Genomic DNA, 19,043 nt, shown 5'->3' with positions numbered 1-19,043 from the left:
CACCTAGAATATATATATATATGAGGCAACATGGTTCAGGGGGGTTTGAGCAGTCGTCCTTGGACCTGAACATTCCTGGTCCGATTCCCGGTTCCTCCTAGCCTGTCAAAGTGTTGTTGAGCTACACACTGAACTCCCAACTGCTCCCTGGTGCTGTTCCTTGTGTGGTCAAAAGAACTGAATGTGGCCATGAAGGCATTTCTTCTTTTATACTTTAGTAGGGGCAGATTTTAATTTGTCTTCAACGACAAACCAAACAAAACCAGTACATGTTTAAAATGTCTTTTTTTATTTCTGTAAGAAAAGGCTGATTCATCAGCCGGATACAATTACTGTGTTTTAAAAACCACACTAAGCACCAAAACACATTGTGTAATTCATAGTATCACAGTATTAAACTAAAAACACTTAGAAAGATCCCTTGACATGCTGCAATTTACAAAGACATCTAAAAAAATAAACAGGCCATTTTAAAACATTTCCTGTGAAGAACCAGGACGTCCTCCAGAGTCCGAAGATCAAAATGAAACACAAAATCATAAAACGTGATCCAAGTGATCAAATTCTGACATTTTGCAGATTTCTCTGCTAGGGTTCTCACCCGCTAAACTCCCTCCGGGTCGACTTGCAGAAACTCCTCCGTCATGTCGAGACCAAATACTGCTCTCTCTCCCTTGCGGTCCTGCTGTCTCCTGGAGTCTTCTTGGAATGAAGTCATAACTTCAAATCCTGCAGTGTTTGGTATCTAGATTTTCATGTGATTCCTGAGTGACGTGAAAACCAGTTGAACCTGATTCAGATGTTTCTCTCAGAGTTATTCCCTTTCCTCTGGACCAGAGGCAGACAGCCTTTGACATGTTCATGTTCAAAGACGGTTGAAGTTTGCAAAAGAGATTAGCAGAGAGCTACATTGGAAGTCAGCTCAGATTCTAAGTTAACGTGCCGGTCCCTGCCTCCTGAACATGGCAAACCTTGAGTTACCAATCACCTGCCAAGCTAACAATGGACAATTCCTCAAAAATGACAAAATGAAGGTATTTTTAGAAATAGAGTTAATTTCTTCATGGACATATTCAATAGCTTTCACCTCCAACAATGCTGGCTTACCTGTACGCTTGATATCTGGTGTGAAATTAGTGTAACCTGTGGGTTCGATGAGTGGTGGTTGGACTGATCTCAAGCTGGAGAGACAACAGGATGGAGGCGGATTTCTTCAGCATCTCTTCACTTTAAAATCCACGCTTCCACAACTTAACAACAACCTCTGTACTTCCTTGTCACCTTGATTTCATGACCATGTGAGAGAAAAAATGGGGTGAAACTGATACGAGAATGTATGCAGGTGTAAAAAGCCAAGTGACCTGACAAATAGAGTCATCGTGTTCTGTCAAGTTACCCTATGTTAAGATAAGAAGTATCTTATTGATCCCTGTAGGGGTAATTCTTTTGTCACAGAAGCATGACCGTTATAGTATCAATAAATATGAATATAAATAGAGAGACAATTAGAAGACAATTAAAAGATAGCAAAAGACATCTACAAATACATAGATGGCAGAGTGAAGTCTGATGGCCGTGGACCCAAAGGTAGTGATGGGACGATGATACCTCAAGGAGTGTATTGACACACTATACAAACTGTGTCAGCTCTGTATTGATACTGTGTTGGTCACCCAATAGTGACTCCTGCAGTAGTTATAAAATCATTGCAGGTAAAGAAATTCCTTGTCTATGTAAATGCTAAACTGAGTTAGTATGTAAAATATAGCAAATTTGAGTTACAAATCAGAGTTACAATTTTTAACTTATGTACACATTTTTGTTAACTTAACTGTTAAATCATATGAAATAAAAGACAAAAAAGTGATTAGTTTATGAATTTTTATTGAGGAACAAACGTTTTTGGAGTGTCTTTGCTCCAAGGCAATTTCTCCTCTTAGACACCAGCTCCCCAGCCTTAGAGATAGCCTTTACGAGATAAAATGAATAAAGCAACTGTAAGGCTCTTTAACTGACTATCATATGTATCACAGGTCATTCACTTGATAAACTGACTAAATGAGTGCAATGCGCTGTAATATTCCGTAGGAATATGTTGTTGCTTTAAATGTTGATCCCCTGATGTTGATGCTTTAATGTCAATGATACGTATACTATATAAGCGGTATCACCCAACCGATACTCCACTTCTTCTTCTACTTCTCAGACTTCGTATTCTTAGACTTCTTCTACTTCTCACTCTGGAATATGCTCTGCCATTAAAGCGACCACCCGTTCCAACGTCCTGCTGATCGTCATTGTACACACGGTACATCTCTCGAACTGAGAAATATTACATGCGCCACCGTAAAAAATAGTATATAACAGTAAACAATGCTCAAAGGAGAAAAAGATTGACCTTGTTTGGCGTCACAAGATCAAAATTATTCCTCACTGGGGAAAACTTCTTAGAATGATCCATAATGACGCAAAACTCCATCCAACAAACCCACGACATGTTAAACACACTTTGGCGCGGCACATCCAAACGATACAGTTCCTGTATCGGTCACATGATTCTTTCTTAAATCAATACACGCACCGATACGGGGTTTCACTCTTGGGCTCTCGGCTCAGTGCTGACGCACCTGTGTCGCTCGTCCCATCACTAACTACAGTTGACTTTGATAGAGTGCTATAGTGGTCTGGAATAAACAATATCATAATCTACTGTTTTACAATATCAAAAAACAAAGAAAAGAAACCCCTGCACGACTGCCAAAATCAACATATGGTCAAATAAATATTTTGATATAATGTTACCAGGATGTTGATGGTTTATACTTTAAAGTTAAAAAAGATTGAAGCCCTTAATTTGGTCACTTCAGTGATACATACAACACAACATTAGCTAAACTTGACGTGTTCTGGTCGAGATACCGAAAAATACAGCATTCATACTGAGTTTTGGGACCTAACAGCTGAGTTGCAAGACTGATGTTCAGATTAAAGACTCTCCCTCCTGCAAACAACATAGAGACACTGAGGAACCAGAATCAATTCTAAACCCAGGATGAAGAGGTTGGGTAAATGTGGTGTGGAAGCTGTGGAGGTGAATCAGTTTGTGAGAGAAGACGCTGTAGAAGGACAGAATGCCAGCAGGACAGTCTACAAACACTGCAACTCTGTTAGAGACAACAGGGGACGAGATAGTTGTCACTGTGTTATTGTGATACACATTGTAACCACTGGCAGAGCAGAACAGATTCCACGACTGGTTGTTCCATCCAAACATGTGCCTCCACAATCCTTTCCTTCTGATTCCTCTGTAAGTCACTGCTACATGAACACGTCCTGTCCACTCCACCTCCCAGTAACAGCGACCAGTCAAACCATTTCTACACAGCAACATAGGCCAGTGGTCAAATCTCTCTGGATGATCAGGATATGGTTGTTGTTCTTCTACACCTGTCACTGTCCTGTTGTCAGACAGCTTCAGACGTCTGTCTGCAGTGTTTGAGTCCAATGTGAGTTCACACCAATCTGATAGAGAATAGAAGACACAAAAATAATGAATCATTTGAATCATCTCTTGGATTAATTTTCCTTGAAACCCTGAGATGTGACTCTCTGTAAAGTCGAATGATGTCCACGCTGTCAGTCATCTACTGTTAACCCTGATTTAACCACGAAACACCTCAACTATCAGCTCTGTGTTTCACTCAAAGCTGATTGTGTTTAATTGTCATGAATCAAGTGAAAATCCACACTTACACTTCCTCAGACCAGGTTTTAACCTGTGCTCTCCACCATGGTCCACCCTGGAGGAAGAAACACAAGAATCTCATCACCTGTTTTTCAAAACTTGTTTTCTCCTTTTGAGCGGTGAAACCTAAATACAGCCACTATTTCAGCTTTGCAAACAAAGGCTTCATATCTGGACCTGCTGATGTGAGGGATCAACACAGCAGTGTGTTTTTATTTAGATCAGGTAAGTAAAACTCAAGGATTGGGGGCAAATTCTATTCCAGAACCGCATCTCACATGGCTACTGGACTTGAATTTCTTCACTTGAAGATGTTTCACACTTCATCTGAGAGGCTTCTTCAGTGCTAACGACCTGTGGAGAGTTTGCGAGTTTAACTGCTTGGGTTTTGGGTGGTCTAGGTTATGGTGGCTTGTTATTTAAATGTATGAGGAGAGAGGAAGATACAGAGAATAGGGTTAGATGGAGAAAGTTGACTCGCTGTGGCGACCCCAAACGGGAAAAGCCGAAAGAAGAAGAAGAAGAAGAAGAAGATGAGGTGATCGGCACAAAAATCTAAGGAGCATCTAAGGAGGTTCTTATGCTAATGGTGGTGTCATTCGTTGGGACAAAAGAGCAACTTTTCTGGGATTACCTGGACTGAAGTGTGAAAAGGTAAAGTTAAAGGAGTGAAACCTGTTGGATCACATGATCTGAGGCTCATGCAGAAGTTACTGGGGTTCTGGTGGTGAATCTTTCCTGGCTGTTCAGAGGGTGCATGATGAGGTGGATGAAGGGTGAAACATCTTCAAGTAAAGAAATTCAAGTCCAGTTGCCACAACAAGAAGATTTTGATAAGAATTCACCATGACCTGGATGACTGAGAACCTCTTCAGACATCTGAAATCAAATATTTCTATATTTATGTTAATTCTTGTTGAAAACTGTTGTTTTATGTTTATGCATATTCAGTATTTAAGTTCTTGAATTCATACATGAGCGTCTCCAGCCTCCAGTGTGGATCCTCCAGTCCAGCAGACAGCAGCTTCACTCCTGAGTCTCCCGGATGGTTGAAGCTCAGGTCCAGCTGTCTCAGATGGGACGGGTTGGAGTTCAGAGCTGAGGCCAGAGAAGAACAACCTTCTTCTGTGATCAGACAACCTGAGAGACTGGAAAGGAGACATTGAAGATCATCATGTGACGAGAATAATCATAGAAAAATATATAGTAGCCTTGAGATAAAATGAATACTTCAAATAAAGTGTTTACTGACCTGAGGGTTTCCAGGTGACAATGTGGACTCTCCAGTCCAGCAGACAATTGCTTTACACCTGAATCCTGCAGGTCGTTGTTACTGAGATCCAGCTCTGTCAGACTGGAGGACTGAGAGCTGAGAACTGAGGACAGATGTTCACAACTTCCCTTTGACAGGTTACAGTCCATCAACCTGAAGAGATATTTAAATAATTATACCAGACTGTGGAATGTTAGTTTTCTTGTTTCTTTTAATTATGGTTTTCCTGAACCCATTGTGTTACATTTTGTGTCGACAAACATGAACTAGATTCAGGGCACTGGTGAGACAATTCTGATAGTCTATCTAGCGATCTGTTCTACAGGGACCTGGACCTGAGCAAGATGGGCACATTAAACTACTTTTTTAAATATTTTTTTTGTCTGAGCTATTCCAGTCTCAGGTCATTGGTGACATGATTATGATAGTCTATCAAGATATCTGTCAAATTGTTCAGCCAGGACCCAGCCCTGTTTCAGCTACGTTCCTTGGTTAATCTTGTCAAATAACTCCATAGTTGGTATTTCCAGATGACAGTTTGTGTGAATCTACTCGGGCTTCTGGGACGAGACGAAAGAGGAAGGGAAGAGGGTTCCATCAGCATGAGTTCCCTGAATGTGTCAGTTCTACTGAAAAGATGTTGAGTTGCAGCAGAGGAACCAGTGTATTTAACGTGGCTTTCTTTGATCAATTTTTGTAGTCAGAACATTTTGCTTGAATCTAATGTGCTATGAGAGAAATGCTGTTTGTACAACAAGTTATTTAGTAACGTTAGATTCATGCCAGCGAACCACCAACAAAAGATTTCAAGAAATTAGAGACAGCATTTTCATTTCATTGCCTTATAGTAATGTTACTTTGAATATAATTATAATTTGGAGATTTTTTAAACAAAATATGACACTGGCTAATAATCTCATGAAAAACCTTTGTCATGTTAAAAAAAACCTGCAATATTCTGACCTCAGAGTTTTCTATTTATTTTGGCATCCATCATTTGAAAAAAAAATCACTGACCTGACCAGCAAATTCAGTATAACCTGTAAATATCACGGTTGCAAATTTTGGATCAGAAGTGTATATGAAGTTTGAATACAATTCCATTTACCATAATAGTCTTCACAAAGACCCTTTTCAGTTTCTCAAGTAGCAATATGTTTACCTGAGAGTTACCAGGTGACAATGTGGACTCTGAAGTCCGAAACACAGCAGCTTTATCCCTGAATCCTTCAGCTGGTTGTTACTCAGATCCAGGTGTCTCAGACTGGAGGACTGAGAGCTGAGAACTGAAGACAGACGTTCACAACTTCTCGCTGACAGTTTACAGCCACTCAGTCTGAATAAATACAATAAATGAAAAATTATACTTGACATGAAAATAGTCAAATATTGAATTTTACATAGCGCATTGAATCATTTTGAGTAACTTGAAAGTTGAATGTAAAGCTATGAATTTGTGACAACATTTTTTAAAAAGTATTTGACACTGGAAAATCCTTATTAAGAATACTTTATAGATTTTTTGACAATTTTATTCTGACCTGAGAATCTCCAGGTGACAATGAGGACTCTCCAGTCCAGCAGACAACTGCTTTACACCTGAATCCTCCAGCTGGTTGTTACTCAGATCCAGGTGTCTCAGACTGGAGGACTGAGAGCTGAGAACTGAAGACAGACGTCCACAAATTCCCAGGAACAGTCTACAGCCACTCAGTCTGAATAAATACAATAAATGAATAATTATACTTCACATGATAATAGTCAAATATTGAATTTTAGATGGCACGTTGAATCACTTTGAGTCAGTAACTTGAAAAGAAAGCTACAAATTTGTGGCAAGCTATTTTAAAAGGTATTTGACACTGGAAAATCATCATCAAGAATACTTTATACATTTTCAGACACATTTTATTCTGACCTGAGAGTCTCCAGGTGACAATTTGGACTCTCCAGTCCAGCAGACAAATGTTTTACACCTGAATCCCGCAGGTAATTGTTACTCAGATCCAGGTCTCTCAGACTGGAGGACTGAGAGCTGAGAACTGAAGACAGACGTTCACAAATTCCCTCTGACAGGTTACAGTCACTCAGTCTAAATGAATACAATAAATCAAGAATTATACTTGACATAAAAATAATCAAATATTGAATTTCACATAGCATATTGATTCACTGAGTTACATAGCTGGAATATAAAGCTATAAATTTGTGGCAACTTATTTTGAAAAGTATTTGACACTGGAAAATCCTCATCAAGAAGAATTTATACATTTTCAGACAAATTTTATTCTGACCTGAGAGTCTCCAGGTGACAATTTGGACTCTGAAGTCCGGCACACAGCAGCTTTATCCCTGAATCGTCTAGCCGGTTGTTACTCAGATCCAAGTGTCTCAGACTGGAGGACTGAGAGCTGAGAACTGAATACAGACGTTCACAACTTCCCTCTGACAGGTTACAGTCACTCAGTCTGAATAAATACAACAAATCAATAATTATACTTCACATGATAATAGTCAAATATTGAATTTTAGATGGAACATTGAATCACTGAGTAACATAACTTGAATATAAAGCTACAAATTGGTGGCAACCTATTTTAAAAAGTATTTGACACTGGAAAATCATCATCAAGAAGAATTTATACATTTTCAGACACATTTTATTCTGACCTCAGAGTCTCCAGGTGACAATGAGGACTCTCCAGTCCAACAGACAACTGCTCTAGACCTGGATCCTGCAGGTTATTGTTACTCAGATCCAGGTGTCTCAGACTGGAGGACTGAGAGCTGAGAACTGGAGACAGACATTCACAACTTCCCTCTGACAGGTTACAGCCATCCAGTCTAAATGAATACAATAAATCAAGAATTATACTTGACATAAAAATAATCAAATATTGAATTTCACATAGCATATTGATTCACTGAGTTACATAGCTGGAATATAAAGCTATAAATTTGTGGCAACTTATTTTGAAAAGTATTTGACACTGGAAAATCCTCATCAAGAAGAATTTATACATTTTCAGACAAATTTTATTCTGACCTGAGAGTCTCCAGGTGACAATGTGGACTCTCCAGTCCAGCAGACAACATCCATAACCCTGAATTCTTCAGCTGGTTGTTACTCAGATCCAGCTCTGTCAGACTGGAGGACTGAGAGCTGAGAACTGAAGACAGACGTTCACAACTTCTCTCTGACAGGTTACAGTCACTCAGTCTATGAAAGAATCAACCAGGAAAACAAATGCCTTTGATTATTCATATTTGGATTCTTTTGGATTTATAAAAGGAAACTGAAATTCTTCACAAACTCAGCATTTCATTTACTTACTTAGATTTCTTTGAAGCCTTGACCACTGGCATTAACCTCAGAAGAGCCTCCTCTGAAGCAGAGTATTTCTTCAGATCAAACACGTCCAGATCTTCATCAGATGAGAGTAGGATGAAGACCAGAGCCGACCAGTGAGCAGGAGAAAGACGATCTACTGAGAGACATCCTGATCTCAGCTGCTGTTGGATCTGTTCCACGAGTGAATGATCTCTGAGTTCATTCAAACAGTGGAACAGATTGATGGATTTCTCTGGAGACAAGTTGTCACTGATCTTCTCCTTGATGAATCCAATTGTTTCCTGACTGGTCCCTGAGTGAGGTCCTTCCTGAGTCACCAATCCAAGGAGTTTCTGATTGGTCTTCAGTGAAAGACCAAGGAGGAAACGAAGGAACAAATCCAGGTGTCCATTTGGACTCTGTAATGCCTCCTCCACAGCATTCTGATAGAAGTGTGTTTGAGTTGGACTCTTTTGAAAGACTTTAAACATCGTTGATGTTTGTTTTTTAGACAGCAGATCGACACCAGAATATAAGAAGGTCAGATGGACATGAAGAGCAGCAAGAAACTCTTGAACGCTGAGATGGACAAAGCAGAACACCTTGTCCTGGTAGAGTCCTCTCTCCTCTTTAAAGATCTGTGTGAACACTCCTGAGTACACTGAGGCTGCACTGATATCCAAGTCACACTCTGTCAGGTCTGATTCATAGAAGATCAGGTTGCCTTTCTGCAGCTGCTCAAAAGCCAGTTTTCCTAAAGACAAGATCATCTGTTTGCTCTCTGGATTCCAGTGTGGATCTGTAGCAGGTCCTTGATTCAACTTGGTGTTCATCAGTTTGACCTGAACAACCAGGAAATAGATGTACATCTCAGTCAGGGTCCTGGGCAGCTCTCCTCCCTCTCTGGTCTTCAACACGTCCTCCAGAACTGTGGCAGTGATCCAGCAGAAGACTGGGATGTGGCACATGATGTGGACACTTCTGGAGGTCTTGATGTGTTTCATGACTCTTTGGGCCTGCTCTGCATCTCTGAATCTCTTCCTGAAGTACTCTTCCTTCTGGAGGTCTGTGAATCCTCTGACCTCTGTCACCATGCCAACACACTGCGGAGGGATTTGATTGGCCGCTGCAGGTCTTGTGGTGATCCAGAGGCGGGCAGAGGGAAGCAGATTCCCCCTGATGAGATTGGTCAGCAGCACATCCACTGAGGCGGACTCTGTAACATCAGTCAGGATCTTGTTGTTGTTGAAGTCCAGAGGAAGTCGACACTCATCCAGACCGTCTAAGATGAAGGCAACCTGATATTCTTCAAAACGGCAGATTCCTGCTTCTTTGGTTTCAGTGAAGAAGAGATGAACAAGTTCCACCAAGCTGTACTTTGTCCCTTTCAGCACATTCAGCTCTCTGAAGGTGAATGGAAACAGGAACTGTATGTCCTGGCAGGCTTTGTCTTCAGCCCAGTCCAGACTGAACTTCTGTGTTAAGACTGTTTTCCCAATACCAGCCACTCCCTTTGTCAGCACTGTTCTGATTGGTCCATATCTTCCTGGTAAGCCTTTAAAAATGTCTTCTCGTCTGATGGTTGTTTCTGGTCTGGTTGACTTCCTGGATGCTGCTTCAATCTGTCTGACCTCATGTTCATCGTTGACCCCTGCAGCCCCTCCCTCTGTCATGTAGAGCTCTGTGAAGATGTCATTGAGAAGAGTTGGGTTTCCTGCTCTGGTGATCCCCTCGAAGATACACTGAGAGTTCTTCTGCAGTCTACACTTCAGCTCATGTTGACACTCAGCAGCACGAGTTCCTGGAGAAGAAAGAGTCATTGTGGTGATTGTCTGTCATTCACTTCTTGGAATCCGCATGTCATATAAGGAAAACTGAACTGGTGTGAAGCTCTGGACCTACAACGAGTGACCTGGAGATGATTGAAAGGCCAAAAGATAAAGCTGAATATGTGAAAGAAAATGATAAATACTTTGTGAACAAGCAGAGACTCAACCTTTCCAGGAGGTGGATAAATGGACAGTCAGATGACTTCATCTTGGATGAAGAATCTCAGATGAAACCATGATGAACAACAAACTGGAACTGATCAGAACCAAACCAAACAGGTCCAGTGTCAGCTACTCTAAGCCAATCACAAGATCAGGTTTGGATACTGACTCTAAAATGTGTTATTAGTCACTGATGTTTTTCTCTCATATTCGAAATAAAAGTGGACCAGTCTTTCTGATGAGAGCTGAAGCATCCCCAGGTGACCTGAAGCCAGTCCAGATGTCTCCAGGTTTCAGAGACAATCCTAATACTTGAAATGGAGATGAGGTGAATCTCCAGTCTTACTGCTCTGCAGACGATCAGCCAGCTCCTCCTCCTTCATTCTCCTCAGGAGGTGCAGTGTGATCTTCAGAAAGGCCTCCCTGCTGCTCTTCCTCTTCTCTTCATCTTCACCCACCAGCACCTCGTCGTCCTCAGTCTGACTCCAGCAGCTCTCTGGGTAATCTGTAGTCAGGAGCCTCTGGACTCTCTTCATCTCCTTCCTCACGAGGCTGATCATGTTCTCCTCCAGCAGCTGGAACAGGGTTGAAGGTCAACATGAGCAGTAGAAACACCATCAGATCTTTTGTGGTCCACTGAAAACCCTTGGGGTCTACAGAGTACAGCACTGACACTGTTGGGACCAGAAGGTCACTTGAGTCGCTCTGCTTGACAGTGGTGTTTGTACATTTACATACCATAAGTACAGAGTCCAGGTGTGTTTGATGCTGCTGGACAGACGGACCACTGAGAACATCTGACCTCAACTGATCACCTCTGGGGGAAAAGATGGGGACCGCGAATAAGTCTCCCACTCAGAGTGAAAGGAAGTGTGTTCTGATAGAATCACTCCATCAGTAAATGCAATAAATGTATCTGACCAATGAAGGCTTAAACATTTCAACAAATTTGAAACAATCAAATCATTCCTTCTTTGTGGCAAAAAGCAACTGATCTCTCCACAGAATGTAACATCACTCTCTGGACAACAGGGGGCGGCAGGTGATGAAAAGGGAAGGACCTGTCCTGTCAAGCAGTGATTTTCAACCAGTGCGCCGTGAGAGATCGTCAGGTGTGCCGTGGAAAATTATCAGGGCGCACTGGATTATAAGACGCGACTCTCCCTAAGAAATGGAACGCCACTCGCTACGTCATCACGTCAGTGACACAATGCCACAGCAAGACGAGCGAGTGACAGTGATGGAGATCGTCAAAAGAAAAAAGAAGACGGTGAGCTCGAGGCAATACAGTGAAAGCTATCTTTCATTTGGATTCACTTTCACCGGGGATGCAACGGCACCGACTCCGCTGTGCTTGGTGTGTGGTGAGAAGCTATCCAATAGCGGGCAATTTTTGGGAGAAAAACCACAAAGGTAAACAAGAGAGCCCTCAAAGCTAGATGCCTTGCTGCTGAACTTGTAGCTAAATCAAAAAAGTCACACACTGTGGAAGAAACATTAATACTGCCAGCTTGTAAAGCTTGAGAAAGAGCTTTGTGTGTGTCTTTCTACCATTACTGCCAGGATATCCATTGTGTGTTCATCGAAACAGCCCCAGGTTTCACACTGAGTATAACTATATTAAAAACTATATTATTAACTATATGTATTATATATACTGTGTTAGAGTGTCATTGTGTGTCATTTTGATTGGTGGTGTGCCCCAGGATTTTGTAAATGTAAAAAAAGTGCCGCGGCTCAAAAAAGGCAGAAAATCAGTGCTGTAACGTATGTCATATTTTCTACACGGATCCATCGGATGAAACGCAAACTGGTCAGAAACTGAGAATTTGAATTTGAATGTATTTGAAATTGAAAATTGCAACATGAGTGATAAACAGTCATAAGATCATGACAGATTTAGTAATATACATATCATAGAATACAGAACAAAACATAGGTTTTTAAATCTGACCTTTGATCAGTGGAACGTCCACCTTTGAAGTCTAATGGCCGGTCCATCGAACAGTCACTTCTGAGGGACACACAGCTGGGTCCAGGTCCAGATCCAGATCCAGGTCCAGGTCCAGGTCCAGGCCTGGGTTTGAGCTGCTGCTTGGGGCTTCAGCACAACCAGATTCAGAGGATGAATAATGATGGGGGAGTGATTTTTGCTGATTCAAGCTCCTTCATTATAAAATGATCAAAGTGATTTGAAAACCTGCCTTGAAACATCAGGATAAAATTCACTCAAACTTAGAATATTATTCATGAGCAACAAAATGATCAGAAATAACAAATACACCAATCACATGCAATGCAAAATTAAATTACCAAAATCTATGTTCACAGCAATAAAACATTCGAACAAACAAATGATCACAACATCAGGAACAAACATAGAAGGTTGTTTGTCTGGACTTCGATATTCTTTGGTTTTTAATTCTGACCTTTGATCAGTGGAACGTCCACCTTTGAAGTTTATTAGCCGGTCCATCGAACAGTCACTTTTGAGGGACACACAACTGGGTCCAGATCCGGGTCCAGGTCTGAGCTGCTGCTCAGGACTTCAACACAAAAGTGAGAGGGTGAATAATGATGAACTCTGACATGGAGATCAGTCACAGACAGTTGGAGATCATCCTCTCACCTCTGAGCTTCAGTCTGGACATCATCGTCTCCATGCATAGTGATTTTAGATGGAGGGACTCCCCCCTCTCTGTCCTCACACTCATTCATCCCAGAATCTACACACACACACACGCACGCACATACGAAACCATTAAACCACTAAATACACAGAAGCTTAATAATGTCCCAATAATGTCCCAAACTGTGTTCAACAGTTCTTCCACACCTGCAAACATCTTGACCTGCTCCTTTTGCCTCCATATTATGACAGTTTCCTAGAACTTTCTCTCGCCCACCGGGTGTGTGTGTGTGTGTGCGTTTGTCACTGCCCATCGGTCTCGGTGTTTCCTCATGAAGGTGCATTTTCAATGAGGCCTACACTCTCCCTGGTCCGTGTCTGTAAATGAACAAACTGATCTTTGGTCCTGTTTGTGCACGACGGGAGGGCAGAACGTGGAAGCTCCGTAACAGAGACTGTTGGCTTTTTTAATCCCCACCTCAGGTTTTCTTGATCCTTTTTCTTACCCACAATCAGTGCCACGCAGAGGTCTGGTGTACCACATGGGTCGAATTCGATGTTATCTCCTCGAGACTCAAGCAAAAGTCCTAATATCCTGGGAAATAGAATGTGAAAGGAAAACATCTTGAATATATAAACACAGTCGAATCATGAAATAAATGCTTCGTTCCATTTGGAGAAGGTAAAAGATCTGATCTTGAGGCACAACAAGTTGTAGAAGAGTTCCCTCTGCTTGTTCTCAGTTTCCAGCATTCCTACTTCATAACGGCGTTTGAAACGCAGGACGTCCTCCTGCAGGGAGACACTTACCGGAGAGATGAGACCAGACGGAGAAGACCGGAGACTGGTAGTCCGCGCAAACGACTACCAGCCGTTGAAACGAAATGCTGGAGAGAGCCAGCAAAGAAGAAGCCTTTCACTTTCGTTTTGCTTAAGCGTTTTTTTTTCCGTTTGGCTGCTGCTCCGAGTCAGTGTCCATCTCTCTCTCTCTCTCTCTCTCTTTCTCACGCACACACACTTGAAGAGTATTGTCGCTGTTCAACATATATATTGTGGCGAGTCACGGATGTTGAGGTCTATGTTGATGCTTGTTTTCTGTGTGATAAAAACGCTATTACACACACACACACTCTTTCTTTTTCTCGGAAGTTGTAGTGTTTTTGCGTAAAGGGCTTTCAGAACCGACTGTGCAGCCCCCCCCAGGCACATTCCTTTGACTTTAACCCTGCCTGGCAACAGATTATGACTGATATGTGATTGGTTAAATGCTTTAATATGAAAATGCATGTCTGGAGGTGACAACCAGGAGAAAAGCTATGACAGGAAGTGAACAGACCATTTGGAATTATTTGATAAGTATTCATGGACAAAATATAATTAGCGTTTGTGATTCAGATATTTTTTTAGGCCAACAGAGAAGGGTTTGCAGGCCCTGACAGCCCACCGCTGGCATCAGTGCAAAGAAAACAAAGGAGATGGTTGTGGATTTCAGAAGCGAAAAGCGCCCTCCCCTCCCCTGCACATCGAAGGAGTAGCTGCGGAAACCGTCTCCACCTGCAGGTGCCTGGGTATGCACACAAACACTTCCTGGGTGGTCAGGAAGGCCAACCAGCGCCTCTACTTACTCAGGAAGCTGCGGAGAGGAGGACTTAGGAGCCTGGTCCTGAAGAGCTTCTACCACTGGGTGAAGATCAGCCTTCCCACCACCTCAGACCTTTACACATCACGATGCAGAGGTAGAGCACTACGCATCATGGAGGACGCCACACTTCTCACACACGGACCGTTTCAGACGCTCCTGTCAGGCCAGGGGTTGAGGAGCATTCAGAGCAATAAACACACATACACACTCGCTCTCTCTCTCTCTCTCACACACACATACAGCCTCTCTCTCTCTCTCTCTCGACCTGCACTACAGAGACTGTAAACAATCAAGTTGCAATATTTCACTATAACAGGTGCAATAACACAAAACTACCCTCTTTCCTTCACAGGTAAATTTAGCGCAGCCTTACTAAATTGTCCCTCTTACTTGTTTACATGTTCACTTTTTGCTCATGTTTTTCCCTTTTTTGGTCTTCATTTGATTTTTTTTCTTTTTTTTGCTCGAACAAGACACTTGTACAGATTTAAATACCACATAAGCTGTGTTGGTATGACAATAAAAGTTCCTTGAATCCTAAAATGTTGTTTGGCCTTCAGCATTCTCACACAGGCGCGCACACAAACTGTATCTTCAACAACGACATGCATGTAATGACTGACAGAAATGTCATGCCAGCTTAATCCTCTTTTTGGACCTTAAACTCATTTAAGGACTCGAGCTTTCAAACACACACACACACACACACATACGCACCCACGCACACACACACACACACACACACACACACTCCAAAAAGGTGTTTGGACTTTTTCAATAATACTTATAGGAAAAAGACATTTAAATCTCACCTAATCTTGGTTTTGATTCTTTGCAGCCATAATCATAAATAATAGCAATAATAATAATAATAAACAGCGTCTATACCAGGGGTCCCCAAACTTTTTCCTGCGAGGGCCAAATAACTTTTCCCTTCTCTGACGGGGGGCCGGGCCAGTTTGTAACAAAAAGTGTGACGGTCGCAGAGGTGTCTAAACGGAAACATTTATTGTTTTCCGGAAATAATAACATTATTTATGAAATAAATAACACTATTTATAAAATAAATAATAACCAAATAACCCTTTTCAAGTTTTCACAGATAAAAAGACCAAGGAACATTAACTTTCTTGTAGACACAACTGTTTGCAGCTCTCTCATATCAAATTCACTGTGAAAACCCGAAAGCAAGCAGGCCATGAAAGCCAACTGATACCAACACCTCCCAAGTTAAAAACACCTACCAGGTTAAACACCCTGCATTCTGAATCTATTTTTCTCTTACCTAATCTTTTTGCCGTTATTCCGTGTTATTTGACAGTGTTTTGTCCAGGATTTTTTTTTTTTTTGAGGGAGGGGTTTCAGATAAGGCACAGACTGCAGAAGGGTGGGATAGAATGTTACGTTCTATGCATGTACAAGTCACGATTACGTGGCCAGACTGAAAAAAAAAAATCATAATGCATCTCTGGTATTGTTCAGGGGCCAGGCAAAATGTGGAGGTGGGCCGTATCCGGCCCCCAGGCGGTAGTTTGGGAACCACTGGTCTATGCTATGTAAAAGGCATTAGGCATTATTAATTTGAGAACAGAATTTTTCCCCCACTTGAAGTGCGTGTGAGAGAGAGTCCCTGACACAGGGACGAAGTCCCTGACACGGGGACTTTGTATTAAAGTCGGTCCTTGGTTGAATATAGAATCGAATCGAAGGACCCAAAGGTTGCTCAAGCCGGCATCGTGGTGAGGACAGGCAGAAGATGGAAGGCGCAAGAGGCGGTGGACCAGGCAGAAGCTCGGTTGTTCCACAAGGAGCTTGTGGGGTCCGTGGCAACTGGTCGGGCAGGCCTGGGAACTATTCCGACTACGCACCGCAGGAAGCGCAAGGGCAAGGAAAGGCGGGACCAGGTCCAATTCGAGATGCGGGCTGGTGTCGAAGAGCAGCGTGCGAGCCAGTGGGTTGGGCTAAGGCAGCAAGGTGCATGGACTAGATGGGAGGAAGTCATGGACAGGAAGATCTCGTGGACGGAGTTGTGGAGGGCTGAACCACTCCGCATAAAATTCCTCATTCAGTCGGTCTATGATGTCTTGCCCTGCCCGTCAAACCTCTTCCTTTGGGGCAAGGTTGAAACGCCATCATGCACATTGTGCCAGGGAAGAGGAACTCTGGAGCACATCCTCAGCTGCTGTCCGAAAGCACTTGTAGAAGGTCGCTATCGTTGGCGCCATGACCAGGTGCTTAAGGCAATTGCTGAGTCCATCCACTCTGCCATTGACCACAGCAAGCGCTTCCAGCCACAGAGGCAGGGCGTGACATTCATCAGAGCCGGGGAGCAACCTCCTCCCCTTCCAAAGACCCAAACAGGACTTCTGGGAACTGCGAAGGACTGGCGGCTAAGGGCGGACCTCTGCAAACAGCTTAGGTTCCCTGAGGACATTATAGAAACCCGCCTAAGACCAGACATCGTCTTACATTCAGAGTCCTCCAAGCAGGTCATCATGTTAGAGCTGACTGTGCCCTGGGAGGAGAGAATGGAGGAAGCCAGCAGAAGAAAGAAAGAAAAGTATGCTGAGCTGGTGGAAGACTGCCGCAACAGGGGGCGGCATGCACAATGCTTGCCCATTGAAGTCGGGGGAAGGGGCTTTGCAGGGAGGTCTCTCTGCAGGGCCTACAGTCTCCTGGGCGTCACAGGGGCACGCAAAAGGAGAGCCATCTGTTCAGCGTCAGAGGCCGCTGAGAAGGCATCCAGATGGCTCTGGATCCAGAGGGACAAAGCGTGGAGGAGCGCTTCTTGGACACAGGTCGGGAACTGATCACCCCCGGCTGGGTCGCCTGGGTGAGGGGGTCTGAAGTTGAAAGACCCAAAACCCCCTGTGACCCCAGGTACTATCACTGATGATGTGTCCAAGAATCTGCATCACAAGATGTATCTCAAAACCACAATGTCAGACAATGTTGGAACAGTAATTATGTAGAGCTGGAAGACAACATTGTTCCAACTTCACACTCACTTCAGGTGTCCGCTGTCACACACGACTGAGAGTGAGAGAGACTATGTGTGCGTGTGGAACTGTGCGTGTGTGCCTGTTCATAGTGCGAGTTAAACACAGAGCATCCTGATTGGTTTACTCATCAAAATAAGACAGCTATCCCCTTATTGCGGGCTTGTTTTCCACTTTTTGGCCAGCGGTTGGTGGTGACATACTTAAGCACTTCACCGATTACAGGGTCCTCCTGCTGAGCCTGTCTTAGGTCTGCTTTTGGAATTTGCCCCACTGACGTCCTCACCTCATCCCTGCTACAGCTGTTGAAATGGTCGGGGGACACAGCCCGCAAGAACTGTTTCTGTATTAGTTCGGCACTATACTGTTTATCTGTACCTGACTCTTTGGATGAGGCTAGAAGTCTCTCCTTCAGCTCTGTCGTCCTGAACAGAAAATTCTGTGGGGACTCATTACTTTCTTGAGTGATATTTATCAGACGATGATAAAGATCAGTCGCACTGTCCTCCTTGTAATGTCCCCTCAGGATGGTGCGAAGTTGTTGGAGTGTGAGGTCTGTTTTGATCTCTAACATGTCACGAAGGCTTAAACCAGGACTGATGGCTCGGACAACGGCTTCAATAATTTCAGCTTCACTGTGATTTCTTTTCAGTCCTATTTCAATTTGATGAATCAAGTTTGAGTATGAAAGCTTGTCTTTTTGGCCTCGTTCTCCAATTTGGCCATCAATCCTAAACTCTCTGCGGATGGTCAGTTCAGGTGGCTGCACTGCTGGTAAAGCAGTGAGGTTTAAGCTTGGACGATGGCCCGGTTCTTTGGAAGCATCTTCTGAGTCAGCTGTGCCATTTCTTCCTCCAACTTCCTAGTTGCAGTTTGGAAACTTAGCTGTAAAGCTGCATACTGCTCCTGCAGACTGGTCAAAGCAACAGCGCCTTGACTTACACCGTCCTCATTATCTGAATGGTCATCACTTTCTTTCAGTTCTCTTGCCTTTTTAATTAATCCTTCCAGAAAGACACATGAAACATCCTCATCTTCCTTTTCAGTAACTGTTTCTATTGTTTCACTTATAGCTCTGATCAGCGAGTGCTTCTTTTTCAGCTTTTCTGTGGGGATCTTAGCTAGAAAACAAACCTCCCGTAGTTGGTCGAACCTTAGCTGCAGCAGGACCTCACTAAGCTCATCTTGCAGTTTCTCCAACTCCATCTTGTCTGCACTGTGATCAGCAGCACCGCTGATTCCCGTACGGGCCACCAAATTTGTTGCACACGTGAACAATGATGAGTCAAGTGTGTAGGTTTTATTGCCGTCCGCTGTAAACACAGACATGAGCCACATTATTAGCGTCCACACTCTTTGCCACCGACACAGCACTGCACTAATGCTGTGTAGTGATGTGTCGTTCGCGAACGTAACGATTCTGTGATCCGGCT

At 43.1% G+C, this 19,043-nt stretch overlaps 1 protein-coding gene and 1 long non-coding RNA gene across 2 annotated transcripts in view; both read right to left on the bottom strand.

Moving 5' to 3' along the window:
* Positions 1-9,332, bottom strand: part of LOC147227019 (uncharacterized) — a 65,431-nt gene extending 56,099 nt beyond the window's left edge. Inside the window, exons 1-5 of the mRNA XM_086159986.1 lie at positions 8,353-9,332; positions 8,079-8,238; positions 7,689-7,753; positions 5,056-5,171; positions 4,720-4,885 (exon numbers count right to left, since the gene is read on the bottom strand). Of these exons, the coding sequence (XP_086016112.1) occupies positions 4,720-4,885; positions 5,056-5,171; positions 7,689-7,753; positions 8,079-8,238; positions 8,353-9,317 (1,472 nt within the window). The 5' untranslated portion in view covers positions 9,318-9,332. The remainder of the gene's footprint in view (positions 1-4,719; positions 4,886-5,055; positions 5,172-7,688; positions 7,754-8,078; positions 8,239-8,352) is intronic.
* Positions 9,333-12,997: 3,665 nt separating this feature from the next.
* LOC147227018 (uncharacterized) lies at positions 12,998-13,900 on the bottom strand. The gene is made up of 4 exons (XR_015107075.1): positions 13,780-13,900; positions 13,448-13,564; positions 13,177-13,347; positions 12,998-13,066 (listed from the first exon to the last, which is right to left on the bottom strand). It is a non-coding gene; the product is annotated as an uncharacterized LOC147227018 (long non-coding RNA).
* Positions 13,901-19,043: the final 5,143 nt, after the last annotated feature.

The sequence above is a fragment of the Fistularia commersonii genome, chromosome 14, assembly GCF_037954325.1.
Source record: "Fistularia commersonii isolate RoL2024-O1a breed Wild chromosome 14, RoL_Fcom_v1.0, whole genome shotgun sequence".
NCBI lineage: Eukaryota > Metazoa > Chordata > Actinopteri > Syngnathiformes > Fistulariidae > Fistularia > Fistularia commersonii.
This window is presented reverse-complemented; position numbering and strand designations above follow the sequence as displayed.